Source organism: Protopterus annectens, chromosome 2.part1 (genome assembly GCF_019279795.1).
Source record: "Protopterus annectens isolate FY-2018-M chromosome 2.part1, PAN1.0, whole genome shotgun sequence".
NCBI lineage: Eukaryota > Metazoa > Chordata > Ceratodontiformes > Protopteridae > Protopterus > Protopterus annectens.
The window spans coordinates 933,514,013-933,531,649 of NC_056729.1; the positions used below are offsets into that span (position 1 = coordinate 933,514,013).

At 41.0% G+C, this 17,637-nt stretch overlaps 1 protein-coding gene across 1 annotated transcript in view; it reads left to right on the forward strand.

Moving 5' to 3' along the window:
- NEK1 (NIMA related kinase 1) overlaps positions 1–17,637 on the forward strand; it is a gene marked incomplete in the record, with an annotated part of 3,475,820 nt that overhangs the window by 2,801,834 nt on the left and 656,349 nt on the right. The window contains 1 exon segment of the mRNA XM_044062568.1: positions 17,233–17,391. Coding sequence (XP_043918503.1) covers positions 17,233–17,391 — 159 coding nt within the window.

Sequence of the window (17,637 nt, forward strand, 5' to 3'; positions counted from 1 at the left end):
GCAGACTTTAAAAATTCCATACAGAATACTCTGCCAAAAATATTGGGTGAGCAAATGGGTGTAACTAAAGAAATTATTTTTTGAGCTGGGATATAGTATCTGAATTGGCTAGACAAAGTAAAGTCTTGTTAAATTTAATTCTTTATGGCTGCCAAAAAAGCAATTACTAGAAAATGGAAAACTTAAGTCTACACCAACTGTGTTTGAAGTATTGAATTATTAGCAGAGATAAAAGAACTGGGATTGAGATATTTAGAAAAAGGTAGGAGCAAATTACATAGAAAAAAATGGAAATTGTGGGAGCAATACATGCAGCATAATGTTTTGGAGGAGGAGTGAAGTTTAAGGAAAGGCGGGAATTGATCAGTTTATGTAATGCTGATTGATAATTATACAAAAGAATATATTTGATATACAATGTTTACAACTAGGAATATGTTAATATGGTTTGTTTTCTATTGTATATATGTGTGTGTGTCTATGTCTTAATTGATAATTCAGTAAATGTGCTAAAATAATTATTAGGGAGGACAGAAACTTCTTCAGAAGGAATAGCTAGTGACCAGAATAAATGATGGCGTGTAAAAACAAGGTTTAAATAATAGAGAAAAATATATGGGAAGGAAGTATTGCAGCATAAGGGGAATCCCAAAGAGCAAAACTATTAACTGCAGAGTGCTAAAGGGAAAAGAAGGGAGCATTTGGAAAATACACACGAGTTTGCAACGTTTGCTGTTAAGCAATTGTTCTTGATAGCAGTTTAGAATGACTTAGGCAACAGAAACTACAAAGTGCTGTCAGCAGACTTAGGGAGTTTATCTATGGCAAGAAAAATAACCAGAGATATTTTGGAAAATTATTGAGCATTTTGTATAAAGCAAAGCAATGTAGAAACCAAGAATAGGCACAAATGGAAATATATATGGAAGACTTTAAGTCAAGATTAGAGGAAGATGAGACTCAGCAATTAGTAGCTAAGATCGGAGGGAAAGAGATAAAAATGGTCATTTAATAATGAAGTCTCTGAGAATTTTGGAAGATGTGAAGGAAGAAATTGATTAAAGATTTGTAAGGTTTTGTTTAACAGTGTTTGAAAAGCTCCCTCTATCAGAATCTTTGAAGAAAGATGTAGTTGTTGCATTACTCATAGAGGGTAAAAACCCACCAGACTGATTTCACTTTTAAACCGTGACTTAAACTGCTTGTCTGTATTAGCTAAGGGGAAGGGATATGTAGTTTACCACTATTGCCTTTGTTTTCACTTCATTAATTTTATATACCATAAAGACTTGAAACAGTCTCAAAATGCTTTACACCACTGAAATGTCATTTGCTGTCTTTATCAGGTACAAAATATCTAGCTATGTTTTCTTGATTACCATACCATTTTCATCCTTGAATTTGAAAGTCACTTATTTGCCAATGGCTGTAAATATAAGCAAATAAAAGGAAAAGAGGACACCCTGTCTTATCTCATTTCAAACACAGCTCATCAGAGAGGAACTTTCCTACTTCACTTCTTGCCTCTGATCATTCATATAACCACATGTTGGCCTAATCATAAAATCCCATCATTGGTCCATTAATGTTGTGAAATGTTTGTCACCCCTTCACAAAAAACGCATTGGTCCATATCTATCAATTTTGGCAACACCTTTTCCATTTTTTAGCTACTGCAGACATAAACACATTATAATTATAGTTTAAATTTGAAATGGATTGATGTGAAGCTGTGTCTGAAGAGTTAACCTCTTTGTGTAATGCAGCCACCACAGTTTTCTACCAAGATGTTAGTACCTCCCCTTTTTAAAAACATTAAACAAAACCTTCCAGATCTGTATTACTCCCCCATTCTCCCCAGTAAGCAAAGTTCCACAAAAAATGCCATCTGTTCCTGGAGACTTCCCTATTGATTGATTTTCTCCTTCACTGTTTTATCTCATCTCTTCTGGGCATTAATTTTAGAGTCCAATCTTCCTCGGGTCTATATTATAAGATCGAAACTTTAGGTAGTCGAATACCCAAAGCTCTAACTGTAACTATCAAAAGCTAAAAACCACGAATGGCCACTTCCACACAAGGAAAGATTCCCCTTGGCCATATTAAAAAAAAAACTTTTAAACCCAAATCAAGTGGGGGGCTGTACCCCCCACACCCCACCTAACTAAATATACCAACTCGGAGATCGCTCTAAATTGGACAAAAGGGCAAATTCCACATAACGGCCAAGGAAACCTTTTCTCTGAAAAAATTCTCAGAAGTGGCCTTTTGCGAATTTTAGCTTTCGGTATTTACAGATTGAGCTTTAAATATTTGACTATCTAAAGTTTCAGTCCTATAATATAGACCCATCTTCTTCTAACTTTGGTATAACTAAGTCTTCCATAAATATTTCCATTTGTACCCTGTATCGGTTTCCACATTACTTTGCTTTATACACATTTTCTTAAAATTTGTGAAAAATCACTAATCTCTGTAGGATCTCTGGTTATTTTTCATGATATAGGCTCCCTAAGTTTGGTGACAACTCTTTCTACTTTGTGCTAAAGGTTGTTGTGCTATGGACTTATCAAAAACAGATGCTTAACAGTAAACTTTTAAACTCATGCTTATCAGAATACTATCTTATGTTCCTTTTAGCACTTTGCAAGTTGCTCCTCCTCTTGTTCTATAAGATTACATTTATTTTGCAATACTTCAACCTTTGTCAAACCTTTAAATGATTCTAATTACTTTGTCCCATATCTCTGTTCCTGTTCTTTTTAACATGTTTTTAATCTCCATTTTCATTGTGTCAATAACTATCCCTATATAAAAAGAAATCTTGAATTATTTCCACTAACCATTTCTTAAATTTCTGTCTTTTTAACAGTTAAGTAGGAAAGCACCATTGTCTCATTTTTACTGCATTGCCCTGCATGTTTATCTTAGTTTTTATGGGTACATGATCTGAAACAGTTTGATGCGAGTGTCAAAGCTTTCATTGAAGTACACGTGCTTATGTGAAATGCTATGCCTATTCTGTCTACCCCAATTATTTTACCTTATGGAATATATAAAGTCTGTCTGAGATTATGCTCCTGCATCCACATATTCTGTTCTAAACATTCTCATAGATCTTTGTCATACACAGCAGTACTCTCTAAAGTGGTGACAAAAATGACATATTTTTTCTTGAAGCTTCACTCTCGAGGTGAATTTCTTGGCATCCATGTCTCAAACATATGTGTATTATGATCAGTGAGACGATCATAATTCTCTATATATTAGTTCATGATGCATGTAATATAAAAAGAATGGTGCATCATTTCATGATGAAAAAAAATGCTTACCTAACATCTGAATGCTTCAAAAGCACTGCTGGTACCAACTAACACAAAGCCTTTTCAGCATGCCTGCTGGCAAGGTTCATAGGTTCACAGGTGTATACTAAACTAATGACCACTAGGGCCCTTATAAGCCTAGTTGTGCAATCCTAATGTGACCCACAAATTTGATTTATATAGGGGTAATTTATTGACCATCTGTGTCCATTACAGACATAGGAGCCAGACCAAGGGTGAATTTCTGATGACCCATCCATTTTTTCAAGTTGCCCATCAATAGGGATAGGGAGGAATCCTGCTTCACATTAATGGAAGCCTGTTTCAGAGAATGGGAATTCTCTGAGAAACATATCTGTCTCTCCAACATGTCCTATTTATGTTGCAAGCAAAGTTTAGATCTTTTATCTAGTAGTTCTGGTGATGATGATTTGAGATGTGCAAAAGATTCATCAAAACAGAGTCCAGGGATGCCTTCTATGCCAGACAAAGATCACTTCTCAGAGGACTGAATTATACCAAGTAAAGAGACAAGACTTTGAGGTGATCAGCATAGGATGTTGTGTTTGCTCCCTGTATTCTCTTTGAAAGAAGCCATGTGTCGGGTCAGGTACATACACAAAGGGGCATTATACTCTTATGATGGGTCTGATGAGGGTTGAGTACAGATGATCTCTGTAGATGTAGATGCCATATCCTTGCTTATAAGTTGAGCAACATAAAAGGATTTTCTTACTTATTGGACAAATATCCTGACTAGTGAATCAGCTTTTAAGGGTGTTTTATTGATGATGATGTTACCCAGGGTGATTGATTTCCCAGAAGGTACTATAATGCATTTCCTGGTATTGGAATAACCTGCTTTAGTATAGCCTGTTATAAATGACTGAAAATTACATGTTTACTCTCAGTAAGGTGTAGATGTTGCCATTTTGATGCTTCCATACCCACTTCGTGTACAGAATGTAAGAAGCACTACAGTTTCTTCTCCCAAGAAGAAAAAACTGTGCTGTCTACAGAATACAAGTGCATTGACAAAAGGCACATGAGAAATAGAAAATTCTCTGCACAGTTAGCAGTAAAAGATTTGAACAACTTTGCTGCAGAATGTTGTATATTCATTGAACTCCATTTAAGTGGTCCTTCTTAAATCCATCCTTTAATGTAGTGCACAGTAACACAGTCCCAAAAAATATAAATGTTGATCCTTTCAGTAATGGGTGGAAAGTGCAAATATGATGTGGGCTACTACATGCAAAGTTGCTGGTATGCAAGTCGTGTTCCATAGCAAATGTCAAAATTAAACGAATAAAGTTATTTATGCAAGATGATTGGTTTAAACTTAATGAATCAAGAACGTAGCTAAACTTGCTGACAGTTGTGCTGCCTCATCCTGCCGAGCACACTTGCCTTCCTCTGTTGTGCACCTGATAATGGTTTTTGCTTCATTATTAACTACATCCCTGCAAGATATGTTAAATTCAACTCTGTCAAATGCATGTTCTTGCAGCACAGTAGAAAATAATGCAATACAAATGAACTTACATTGACGTAATACTGGCTGGAGCACTGTAGGACTGACCCACAGAGGCTCATTTCTTGCCATGAGCTTACTTCAGTGCATGACAGTTTGTCAACCCTCATACGTATTTTGAAAGTCATGCAGGGATGAACAGTGTTGAACAGACAAGTTTGCAATCCACCTCAGAATAGGTATCCAACAGTGAATTAAACAGCATGATTGTGCTGAATCTGTCTGATAGAATTAAACTGCAGAAAGTGAACTTTCTAACTTCATTTTATTACAGAATACACACCTCCAAAGCTCAACATGAAAAGTTAGCTAACTTTAGATGCCAAGTGATCTGCTCAGCTGTATTGGAGGGAATGAAAAGGAATAGGGGTGATATTTCTGCTTTCCCAGGTATCTAGATTTCAAGGGAAGGAAAGTGAAATGAACCCTTTGCTGTGGTATGTTGCAGTAAATGGTTAGCTGAAGTTAATTTATTGAGTTTAGTTTGTGAAATGTTTTTGAGGAAGTTGAAAAATATGTTAGAAGTGTTCCTTCAATGCTGGGAAGGTATGATCATGTGCCATAAGGCTGCTAAGAATTAAATGTGTCTAAATTTTGTGGCTTTTGTATGACTTCATGATATAGTACAAGTCAGCGTTTTGAGAGGTGAACATTTTATATACTGTTAGGTTTATTTTAGATACTTTAGATCAGATAGAATACATTTTTCTGCAAAGATTGTGCTTCTAATGCTGGATTTAGAATTGGGCAGTAAGCTAAAGTTAAATAATTGAATATTTAACAATGCATTTTGTAAATTTTCATACTTCCAGAAAAGGTTAGAGGGAAAGCTGGAAATTACAGGGTAGGCATAATGTCACCACTTGCAGAACTGGAGTAGTGGGATAAAGCATGGTTGAGTGAATAAATTAAGCAGTTCATAGGATAGGTGCGGGATATAATACTTTTCTACTGTGGCATCACTAGCTTACTGTCAAGTAGCAACAAAAAGTGAGGGTTGTAATGGATCTGAAAAGGATATAAAAAGAGTCCGAAAGAAATAGCCAAGCTGGTAAAGAATGAGATTGATTTCAGAAAAGGAGAGGAGCAGAGAACTTTTGTCAATTACTCCCTTAAAGCTCAAAGCCCAAATACATTTGGCAGTGAGGGTGAGGCAGCTCATAGAGGACTATTTGTTTTGTTTTTTTTAGATCTGAGATCTATAAATAGGTAGCATGCTGGAGACTGCAGAATATATAGTAAGGTTTTTAAGGAATATTATTAAAGTTTATACTGTGGAAGAGGAGGAAACTGATTTAAGATGGAATTTTACAAAGTTATTAAGAAAAGGTCGGCTCAGTGAATTATATTCAAAGCAAGTAGAAAAATCTCTAGTAGACTTGGAGAACATTGAAGACTATGATCACCCCTATCTGTGCTGGTCTGTCTAGACCTACTCTTGACCTGCTGTAGGAGGAAGAGAATGGATGCTTAAATATTTGATGGCTGTAATGAATAAAATGCTAGATTCCCAAAATATTCTGCCTGCTTTGAAGGAATCAGTAACACCCATCAAAGACGTTGTGCCGAGGTGCTAGGAAGTGTAAAATATTTTTTCTGCCTTCCAGCCTTGCTGTATTTGTTGGTTCAGTAACATCAGTGATAGCAAAGTTAAGCAAAAGACCCTTCAGTACCCAGTTTGCCTGGGAAATTTATTTGCTTAATCAAGACTGTAAAATATTGATGTCTGCTTTGACATCAAAGCTGGCACTAGCACTGGTTACAGTGATTCATAAGAAATGGAGTGAATTTTTAATGGGTAGACAGACCATTGATAAACATTTAAAACGCTTTTAAATATTGCAAGAAGCCAGAAGAGAGAAGACTGTATTACTGCTAGTCATATTATCTCTATAACTTGTCAGAGAAATTCCCTAAAGGGAAATCTTTCTACTTTTAAATTCTATGACCAAAATAGTACTTTTTTGAAAATAACTGTTTATTTTTATCTATGTTTTACTGTTTTAGGGACTATCCTTACAGTTTTTGTCAGTTGAGGCTGTGTTTGCTGTTTACTTCAGTTTTAATCAAACATTTTATTAATAGCAACACTGTTTTATGAATTCATTTTTAGGGTTTAGGTTTTGGTTATCAGTTTTAAATAAGTTTACTTTTTATGCCTAAGAATGTTATATGGTACTTGTAGAGGCTGGAGCAAGTGTGTTTTGTGCTTGTCACTGTGTAATTCTTGTGGAAACACTACTTTTTGATACTTGCCTTTTACTGACTGTTCCTGATATCTCTAGCAGCATTTCAGGCTTTCCTCTCAGCTTAACTATGGAACATATTACTGGTTCCTCAATTATTTCTTCCTCCCCACAAAAGAAAAAGAAAATCAATGAACAGCCTTTGCCAGTTCAGCAGGCTGCTTCCTTGCCACAACTGCCAATCGGTGAACATGCTGTGGCCATTTTTGGTTCTTTGGACCACTTACCTTTTTTCCCCTGGTTTCCTCTGGTGTAGTCCTTTAAGCCACCAGGGGCCAGTGGTTAGGTGTCTTTTGGAGGCATGGAAGAACCACTGTTGTCAGTTTTGCAGGAAAAAGTGGGGAAAGCTTCTCTGCCTGGTCAGACTAAAATGTGGTTTCCCAGGGATGATGTCCCTGACACGAGTCGGTTTGCTTGTATGGAGATTCCTGTTAAAAAGAAGAAGAAAGGTAAACATTTATCTTTTCCTGTCCATGTTACATTAGGCTGAGAAGCTGTCTAGCACATCATGCTTAGCTATGGGCTTATGTCAAGCTATTAACCCATTCACATTCTATTTTTTTCTAGAAAAAGGAAAAAAATTCTTCAATGCTTGATGATTCCTTGTGTGATGAAGATGGATAATGTAATTGAAGGGAACAACTCTAGAGGCAGCAACATGGTTTTCTGTACATACTTTTACAATTTATTACAAACTAGATTCATTCTCCAGGTTTAGAACAGGCTTTTCTAGGATCACTGCTGAACCCTCATCCTTACTCCTTCCAGACATTCTAAGCTTTGGATTTCTACCTGTATACCTTAGGCTACTGCAGCAGTGATCTAATGATGAAAATAGTGCAATTGTGTAAGTAAACTTACCATAACAGTAGATGTTCGAATAGATCACTGCTGCAGTAGCTGTTCCCTCCCTCCCATTCCCTTTATATTTTTTTTGTTTTGTTTTCATTTGCTAGGGTGAGGACAGTCAATTTTGCAAGCTTAGCATTGACCTTTTTTCAGAGCTTTAGTCACCATTCTTTCATTGGCATGAAAGCTTTGAAGGTCTTGGCACACAGCTGTTTTTCCCTGTCTAGCTCAACCTAGTAGTCTGGGAAGGTGAAAGGTACCCTTAAGCTTTAGAACCTAACCAGTTGTTAAATCCGGTGCATGATATAAACCATATAGCTTAGGCTACAACAATAGTGATCTATTCCAATGTTTACTGTTATGATAAGTTTACTTACACAACAGTACTTTTTTTTTATTTTGGTAATTCTGTAAATTTAACTTCCCAAAGAAGTTTGTGAAGTTGCTGGAAAATCTGTATCAGTGAGTCTCAGTCAGCTGAAGCTAAATGCAAAACTTTCAGCATTGTCTGGCCCAGGTAGTTTGCATAAGAGGGTGTCCTCCTCTCCATCTTCCTTTTTGCAGTATCTTGATACTTTGTCTATAGCCTTCAGGGATTCCGGTATGACAGGATTTAAAGTAAGCGATCAGGAGACTTACCAGTGTAAACCTTGGCATGAGATGATTGTCACTGTTGAAGTGACACCCTGACCCCATGTGCAAAATAGGAAAAGGGGTTGAAGATGGATGGATCACTTAGCTGACCTTATATGCAGATGATGCACTTGTGCATCTGGGGGGACTGAAATAAAGATTTACTAGAGCTGTCCAGGTTTTAGAGTAACTGGGTGAATTGCTTTATGTCTTTTGAAAATCCCCTAAATTGAGATTGTATGAGAAATAATTGCAGCTTTGCTTAGAGGCTTGTTACCAGATTAAAATACAGGTAACTCAAGTGATCTTTATACTGGGTATGTCAGATGAGCTACATTGGCTTAAATCATGAATGGGTGCTTCTTGGGGGTGATGTTGTCTTTAGTCAAAATGTGATGATAAGGAACTGGCAGAGAAGAGACGCTTCCTCTTCCAGAATAGAGGAATCTAAAAGTTTTGTTCGATGAATTATCTAATAAGGAGTTGCTGGTGGTAACAGAAAGCGAAGGCAAGTGGCACATAAATGACAAACTTGGTTACCATGAGAAGAGAGAGGGACATACAGTATCTCATAGAAGGCACTTGCCTTGTGACAGCTGTATTTATACTCAAGTGGTGGTAAACAACAAGCCCAGGTATTTTCTTTTGGGTTATTTCATACAAAAATGACATGATGGCTTTTCACTTAAATCAGTATGTTGTTATAATGCTTTATTGTTAATTAAATGTGGGTTTTTGTTATGCTGCACTGCCTGAATCACTTTTGTAAGACATAAGTTGTCTTTCTTTCTAAAGTGTACATCTCTGCATTTTCTATGTACATCTTGTTGTCTCTTAGGTCTTTATAGATTTTGCAGTTAGTGTTTTTGTAGTTTAGATTTTACGTCAGAATTTGTCAGCATTCATTTTTCATCATTGTGAGAGATGAATGTTATTACAGAAAAGCAGGCCTAACCTCTATTTGGGTCTGTTTTATTGGTGGTCTTCATTTTCTGCTCCCAGTGTCTTCTTGAGTAGTCTGTACATATGCCTGTAACCTTTCTATAGTAAGACAGAAAAGAATGGGGCTTGTGCTTCTTGGCTGATATGCTGTGCAGATAGAACCAATATAACTGTTCTGATCAATGCTTGTTACTGGATAGGTAAATGCCTACCTGTTAATTTTCTAGAGCTTATTTTATAGGTTGTACGTTGTACTATCATTTGTTATGACAGTTACAGTGAAACACTTGACAGGTACCATTGTAGCACTTTGTATTAGCTCTGCTGTAAATTTTAAGGATGGTTTTCCAAGGATATTTGTGAAGGCCTAATCACCAATTTACCCATTAAATAAGTAAAAGTAGATGGGTCTAGAGTCTGGAAACAGGATGAGCTGCTAGTAATTATTTACAGTTGTGACATACATTGTTATTTTGCCTTTGTTTACCAGGGTAGACTGATTGAGTTTAGAATGAACTCCTTTTCACCAGAGGCCCAGAGAAAAGGTCTTCATACTACTGCAAGAATGTTCCTTGAAAGTATGTATTATAGGTGTATCATTAGGTTTTTGAGAGAGAGAGGGAAAGGGTCTTGCAGCAGTATGGCTAGCCTAACAGCATTCCCATTTTTGCTATACATTTGAGTTTTTGTATTCTTTATTGACTGCATGCTATATGTGTGAATGGCAGTTGTGTTTACATTATTGTAATTAACAGTTATTACACTAAATTTAACTGTATGTTGCAGATTTTTTTTTTTTTTACAAGAACTGAATAATGCATGTGGGTAATTATTTTCCATTGACCACAGGGAACATAAGTTTGAATAGCAGCTTGGGAATCTGTACAAGCTGGTGAGGGGGGATAGAAGTGAGTGGCCATGGTGCCCTTCTGTGGTAAAGGTGGCTCTGGCTTGCCAGCAGAAGCACTAAGAGCCTACCCTGTGAAAATCAAGCCTGCAAAGCCTGTGGTGCCATCTGCAAGTTCCACATTAAGCCAAGGGGAGTTTAGAGTTAGGGAGGCATGCTTTCTCTTCCTCCTGAGAGCAGCTGTAGTGAAACTCAGAAGAGCCACAACATGGTGTGATCCTGTTCTGGAGACTGGGTAACATGGTGTGCAGGGCAAGCTAGTTGGCCTATCATTGCCAAATGACTCTCTTCACAAATGGATGAGCTCATGAGGGATTCCTGGCCAAGAATGAATGGGGCCGAAGGGCTGTCACCTCACTCAAGAATTCTGGGATAGAGATATCAGGTTTGGTCCCATAGAGGGTGAGGTGCTAAAAACAATTGTTCTTTATACTCAGAATCTTGTGAAAGTCATGTTCTTTTTAACTGTGATTTTTACCTGTTATATGGTTTCCAAGGGAACTACTGATGTTAAGTTGTCTATCTCGCCTTCATTCTTGCTGGATGGGTTCGGAGCCGACCTCGGCTCTGACACGGCCACTCTAAAAGCTCGAGAGTTGGTTCCACCGGCTCGAGGCTGCCCCTATATCCCACAATGCTAGGCGTGAATTACCTCAGATCTCGTTTGCCGCTACAACGATCGAGGTGTTTTTCTACCGGCTCCAGGTTAGTCAAAGTTAGATTAGTTTAATAACTTTAAACTTACGCTAGCTTAGTTTATTTCTCTTTTACCCTTAGTGTAGTGGATATTATCCCTTCTACTTTTTTATCCAGCCCCTTTTTTTCTCAAGAACTATTAAGTTCTTTCCCTAGGCCTTCGGGCCCTTCCTTCCCATCCCTTAGGGTGTGTATGTGTTTTGGTTAGGATATATTTAACTTAACTTACCTTTCAGAAGTTTTGTTTTAAATAATTCTACTTAGACTTCTATCAGTGTAATCTGTGTGTGTGTGTTTCTGTGTGTGATTACACTTCGGTTCCTTGAGTATGTCCAAGGATTCAAAGGTCTCAGGCTTCAAGAAGTGTGACTCGTGCTGTCAGAAAATGTCTCTGACTGACGGTCAAGACCTCGGCTCCAGCTTCGGAGTCGAGGCCTAGGGCTTTGAAGCCTGCTGCTTTATCAGCTCCGGCTGGAGCCGATGAGTCGTTGACTGCAGTATCTGTGGTTCCCTCGGCTCCGGCCGGAGCCGAGGCATTAGAGATTCCTGGGTCGGCTCCGATCAGACCATCGGAGCCGACATCTAGAAAGAGATCGAGGTCACCGTCCCTTGGCTCCGTTCATTCGGCTCCAGCGTCTCCCATGCTGTCTGAACGGAGCCACAGATCTCACTCCTCCAGGTCGTCGAGGCTCTCAGATCACGACCTCCAGAGGGTAGTGAGCCGACTTTTAAAGTCCGAGGCACTGGCCCAAATGCTCCAGAGCCCGACTCATCAGTCAATGCCTCAACTTATTCCTATAAATATTCCTCCTCCGACTCCTTTGAGTTCGGAGCCTGGGCGTCTCGGGACCGAGACTGTGGTAGCGTCGGAGCCGATACAATTGTCTTCGGCTCCGTCGTCGGCTCCGATTTCTTCTTTTGAAGAATCTCGGCGCCGAGCTTCCCTCGTCGGCTCCGAGGGGGTGAGTGGCATCGGACCCTTGTCCGACCCCTCTCCTCTCGGTGCTTGGCGCTGGTGAGTTCGGCTCCGACATCGGCCTCGAGCCATCTCTGTCGGTGCCGAGGGAGGTTCTCAGCTCGGAGCGGGGACCTCTGGCTCTGCCAGACAGGGGTGCGTTCGAGGTCATGCGGAGTGTGTTGGAACCTTGTTCGACTCCACAGTCGGCTCCGTCCGCCCCTCCCTCTTCGGTGCCTTTGGTTATGTCGACTCACTCCCTCATCCCAGACCGCAGAGAGCCAGCTCCTCAAGAATCCCCTGTGGGGATCTCATCCTCTTCCGAGGCCTCCCCTGAAGTGGCAGGGGAGCCCCCTAGGAAGAGAAAGTGTAAGAGGAAGCACATAGACTCACCTGAGTCTGTCACCTCTGACACAGATTTAGAGGATTCTGAGGGTTCCCCACGTTCCCCGTCTGAAGATGTCTCCTTCGCAGACATTCTAGAGATCCTGAAACAGAGGGGAAATTGGCCAGCCCTTAACCCTTTGGAGGATGAATCTGTGTATCTTGAGGCGTTTGGCTCTCGCCCTTCCACCTCCTGGGTGTCCCCCCCCCTTTGATCCCCTCATGCAGGTGGTGGCAAAGAAGGCCTGGACAGCTCCTGATTCAGTGGACCCTATCCCCAGGAGACCTTCCAAATTTATAACAGCACCAACTGACAAACAATTTCTCACAAAAGGTGTTTCTGTGGATGCTATGGTGGTAGCTGCTGCCACCAAGAAGGAACTAGCTGATCCTTCAGTGCCTGTTCATCCCCCTAACAAAGAATCTAGGTCTATGGACAGGTATGGGAAGCGGATGTTCTCGTCAGCGACCTTTGCAATGCGTTCGCTGAACTACCTATGCCATTTCACCCGTCTCCAGAGTGACTTGATCAAGGAAGCGAGTGAGATGTTGAAGGATACTACAGCTGCAGATTTTCAGGACAAAATGAACACCCAGCTGACTACCCTTAATTCGATAGCTAACTCCTCCATGCGCCTCCTTTCATATGCGGCTGATGGAGCGAGTAGGGCCGCAGGGACAGGTGTTGCCTTACGCCGGCATGCCTGGATGCGACTATGCAATTTTGCGGACCCCTTTAAAACGTCTTTCACTAACTCCCCGTTCGATGGATCATCTCTCTTTGGTCCTCAAGTGAAAGAAACTTTGACTAGGTGCGAGACGGATGGCAAAACTCTATCTGCCGTCGGAGTCCGTTTTTCTACTCCTTCTAGACCTTACCCCAAAGGCCAGAAAAGTGGAAAAATGTGGTTCTGCAAACAATCTCAAGGGAATTTGCCTGACGCACAGAGTCGGTTCCCCTCCAGAGGCAGAGGAGGGAACAATAATGGTAGACGTCGCCCTAGAGGCAGAGGGGGCCCGCAGAACCAGGGCAATCGAGAAACCTTTTCCGATAAGCCCTTTCAGCATCCCTGAGGTGTTGCCCGACTGTCCACCTTCGGAGGCAGTCAGGGGAAGATTGTCACTGTACCCAGAAGCCTGGCTATCCCTGACTCAAGACAAGTGGGTACAGTCCATCATTTCCGAAGGCTATTCCATTCCCTTCGTTCGCATCCCAAACCAATCAAGAAAATCCCTTCCAGATGTTCCACCCGCTCAAAGGGATCTTGCAGCTTTGGAAATTTCAAAGTTGCTTGCAAAAAGAGCAATTCAACCAGTTCCAGCAGACCAACTAGGATCCGGAATCTACTCCAGGTTCTTTTTAGTTCCAAAGAAAACAGGGGACTGGAGACCAATTTTGGATCTCAGTATCTTGAACAAGTCAGTCAAGAAAACAAGATTTCGGATGGTCACGCTGCAGTCCATCCTCCCCCTATTGGGAAAGAGAAACTGGATGTGCTCTATAGACCTTCAGGATGCGTACTATCACATAAAAATGAACAGACGCTCCAGAAGATTCCTCCGCTTCAGGCTGGGAACCAGTCATTTTCAATTCAGGGCCCTGCCCTTTGGTCTCACCACTGCCCCGGTGTTTACCAAATGCATGGCAGTGGTAGCTTCTCACCTGAGACGTCAAGGATTCCAGGTGTTTCCATATTTGGACGACTGGCTCCTCACAGCTCCCACCAAGCATCTTCTTCTAATGGCCAGGGACTACACCTTTCGCATTTGTCAAAAGTTAGGCATTTCAATAAATTGCGAAAAGTCTGTTTTGTCGCCTTGTCGTACTATTACCTTCATAGGCGCAAATCTAGACACAGTCAACATGTCTGCGAGACTAACACATCAGAGAATAGCAGACATACACAAACTGGTCTCGCTCCTCTTCAGCAGCAACAGAATCAAAACCAGGTTAGTTCTGAAAGTGTTGGGGATTATGGCGGCTGCCATACCTCTGCTTCCATTAGCCAGATTCCACATGAGAATCCTTCAATGGATGCTCTTCACGCAATGGTCATACCAGCAACTTCCGATGTCCCACACCATTATGATCACGCAAACATGCAGAAATCATCTTCTGTGGTGGATGTCTTCCACTCAACACTTATTGGGAAGACCCTTTGTTCCTTCCCCTCCGGTTGCTACTCTGACAATGGACGCCTCCCTGATCGGGTGGGGGGGGCATTATCAGGGCAGAACTGTCCAGGGCACATGGCAACCAGACGAATGCCACTTGCACATAAATGTTCTAGAGATGAGAGCAGTGCTTTTAGCGTTGCAAGCCCTTCAAGACTCTCTTCCCTTGGGAACGATAGCAATCCAGACGGACAATATGTCCGTTGTGTGGTATATCAACAAACAAGGCGGAACCAGGTCCTACCCCCTGTGTCGAGAAGCACTCAGACTGTGGCAATGGGCGATTTCTTCTCAGCGGTTTCTGATAGCAACGCACATCCCCGGGATGTCCAATCAAATCGCGGACAAGTTGAGCAGAGCTATCTTCATGCCTCACGAGTGGTCTCTGAAAGACTCTGTTGTGAGAGAAATTTTTCTCAAGTGGGGTCAGCCTTGCTGCGACCTTTTTGCTACTCCCCAAAACAGCAAGTGCAGAGATTATTTCACCCTATTCCCTTTACCAGGCCAGCCCAGCAGAGACGCTCTAGTCCAAGTTTGGCCCCCGGGACTTCTGTATGCATTTCCTCCCTTCCCACTAATCTCTCAAGTGATACAGAAAGCTATCGCTCAGAAGGCCTCGTTGATCCTTATTGCTCCTTACTGGCCTCGACAGGTTTGGTTCCCCTTCCTACATCATTTTCTGTTGGAGCGACCTTGGCATCTGGACCTAGTTCCAGATCTTTTGATCCATCAGTCGGGTCAGTTTCATCGCTCCCTTCCCTCTCTGAACCTCACTGCTTGGTTCCTCCAATTCCAACCTTAGCCAGGCTTCCTCAAATATCTCACTCTGTTCGAGATATTTTGATAGCTTCCCATAAATCTTCCACTAGAAAGATTTGAGTAAGTGGAAACGTTTCGCCCATTGGGCTCAAGGAAGGGACATAGATCCTTTCACTGCTTCCATCCAAATGGTCCTTGATTTTCTAGCTGAACTCTTCCATGCAGGTTCATCTCCTTCTACTCTTAAAGTTCAACTGGCAGCTATTTCTAACTTTCATGTGGGCATTTCAGAATCTGCCATAATGTCCCACAAGCTTTGCAAAGCCTTTTTGAAAGGAGTTTTTCTACTCAGACCCCCTATAAGAAATCCTCCTCCTCCTTGGGACTTAAATTTAGTTCTTAGTTCTTTGATTCTTTCCCCTTTCGAACCTGCAGCCTCCTGTTCTTTAAAATTGCTATCATGGAAGACTCTCTTTCTGGTAGCTATTACTTCAGCTAGAAGAGTTTCAGAACTTCATGCACTCAGCTGTCGACCTCCTTATCTGTTGTTCCATAAGGACAGGGTATCTTCTGAACCAACCCGTCCTTTTTACCTAAGATAGCCTCGGCGTCTAACCTAAATCAAAGCATTGACCTCCCTGTGTTTTTTCCAGAATATTCTAATAGGTCTGAACAAAAATTGCATTGGCTAGATGTTCATCGTCAGTTAAGGTACTATTTGGATAGAACCAAACAATTCAGAAAATCTGACCAGCTGTTTGTCTCCTATGCAGAAGGCAGAAAAGGACTTTCAGTTTCAAAGGTATCATTATCTAGATGGCTAACATCTCTGATTTCCCTTGTTTATGAAATTAGACACCAAAAGCTGCCTAACAAACCTAAAGCCCATTCCACAAGAGCTTTGGCTACTTCTATTGCCTTCCAAGACAGACTGCCTATTGACACCATTTGTGCAGCGGCTACTTGGGCTACTCCTCACACTTTCATTTCTCATTATAAGTTGGATTTAGCTTCTAGGCATAGAGCTAACTTTGGTTCCACTGTTCTCAAGAGTCTGTTCCGTTAGGCCACCCGGGACAAGGTGCTAGGGACGCGGTCCCATCCAGCAAGAATGAAGGCGAGATAGACAACTTAACATATAGAAGTTATGTTCTTGCCATAACGTTCCATGTTAGTTGTCTTTTTCTCGCCTTCTTAAGGCCCCACCCTCCTTCCCCCTGGCCTGGACAGATCTAGAGGAGTTTGATTGTGACCTCTCTTTCTACTACCTCTTTGCGATAGGTATATGCTCTGCTGTGCATATTTCCTAGACTCAGGCTTAGGTCACCCTTTCTCTTCCCATTGTTTTTAGAGGTGGAAATTTTCCAGTATTCCTGGTTGTATTTTTAGCTGGGCCTAGCTCACAAACGAGATCTGAGGTAATTCACGCCTAGCATTGTGGGATATAGGGGCAGCCTCGAGCCAGTGGAACCAACTCTCGAGCTTTTAGAGTGGCCGAGTCGGAGCCGAGGTCGGCTCCGAACCCATCCAGCAAGAAAGAAGGCGAGAAGAAGACAACTAACATGGAACGTTATGGTAAGAACATAACTTCTATTTTTGTTGAAAGTGAAGAAGAGACCTAATTACCATTATCATCACAGAGCACTTCACAGCTCAAGAAAATAACCATAAAGATTGTTTCCCACTTTGCTGTGTACTTCCTGTCTCTCTAATTGATCAGACTGCTGTACTCCATTAAATATTCCCTACTTATACAGTGACTTATTTGTTTTGTAATATCACACAGTTGTGCTTAATTCACATTTTGGCTGTGATTTATTTCATTCTAGTTCACTCTGTGAGTGAAGTACCTAGTCAACATGCTGAAGAAATCTCAAGGCGAGTATGGGGAAAAGGCCCTGCTAGCACAGTACTCCGAGTACTGGGAGAAGCTGAACTGCAGTTTCAGACAGTAATGGTGGAAGGAGCAACTTTATGTGCTAAAAGTGGTATGTTTAAATGGTTTGCCAATGTATTTCAAAAATAGTCCATTTCCTTTATAAAAAGGAAATGTATTGTGAACTGTGCTAATTCATCCTGGTTTGCACTTTACTCAATTAAAAATGTATGTGACATGCTTCTTGATATCTTTACACAGACATATAGAATGTGAATCATGTATGAGAAATATCAGACCTGCAGATGCCTGCCTGTAAAATATAATATGGCCTTCTGTTTCCAGCTGATAAACATGA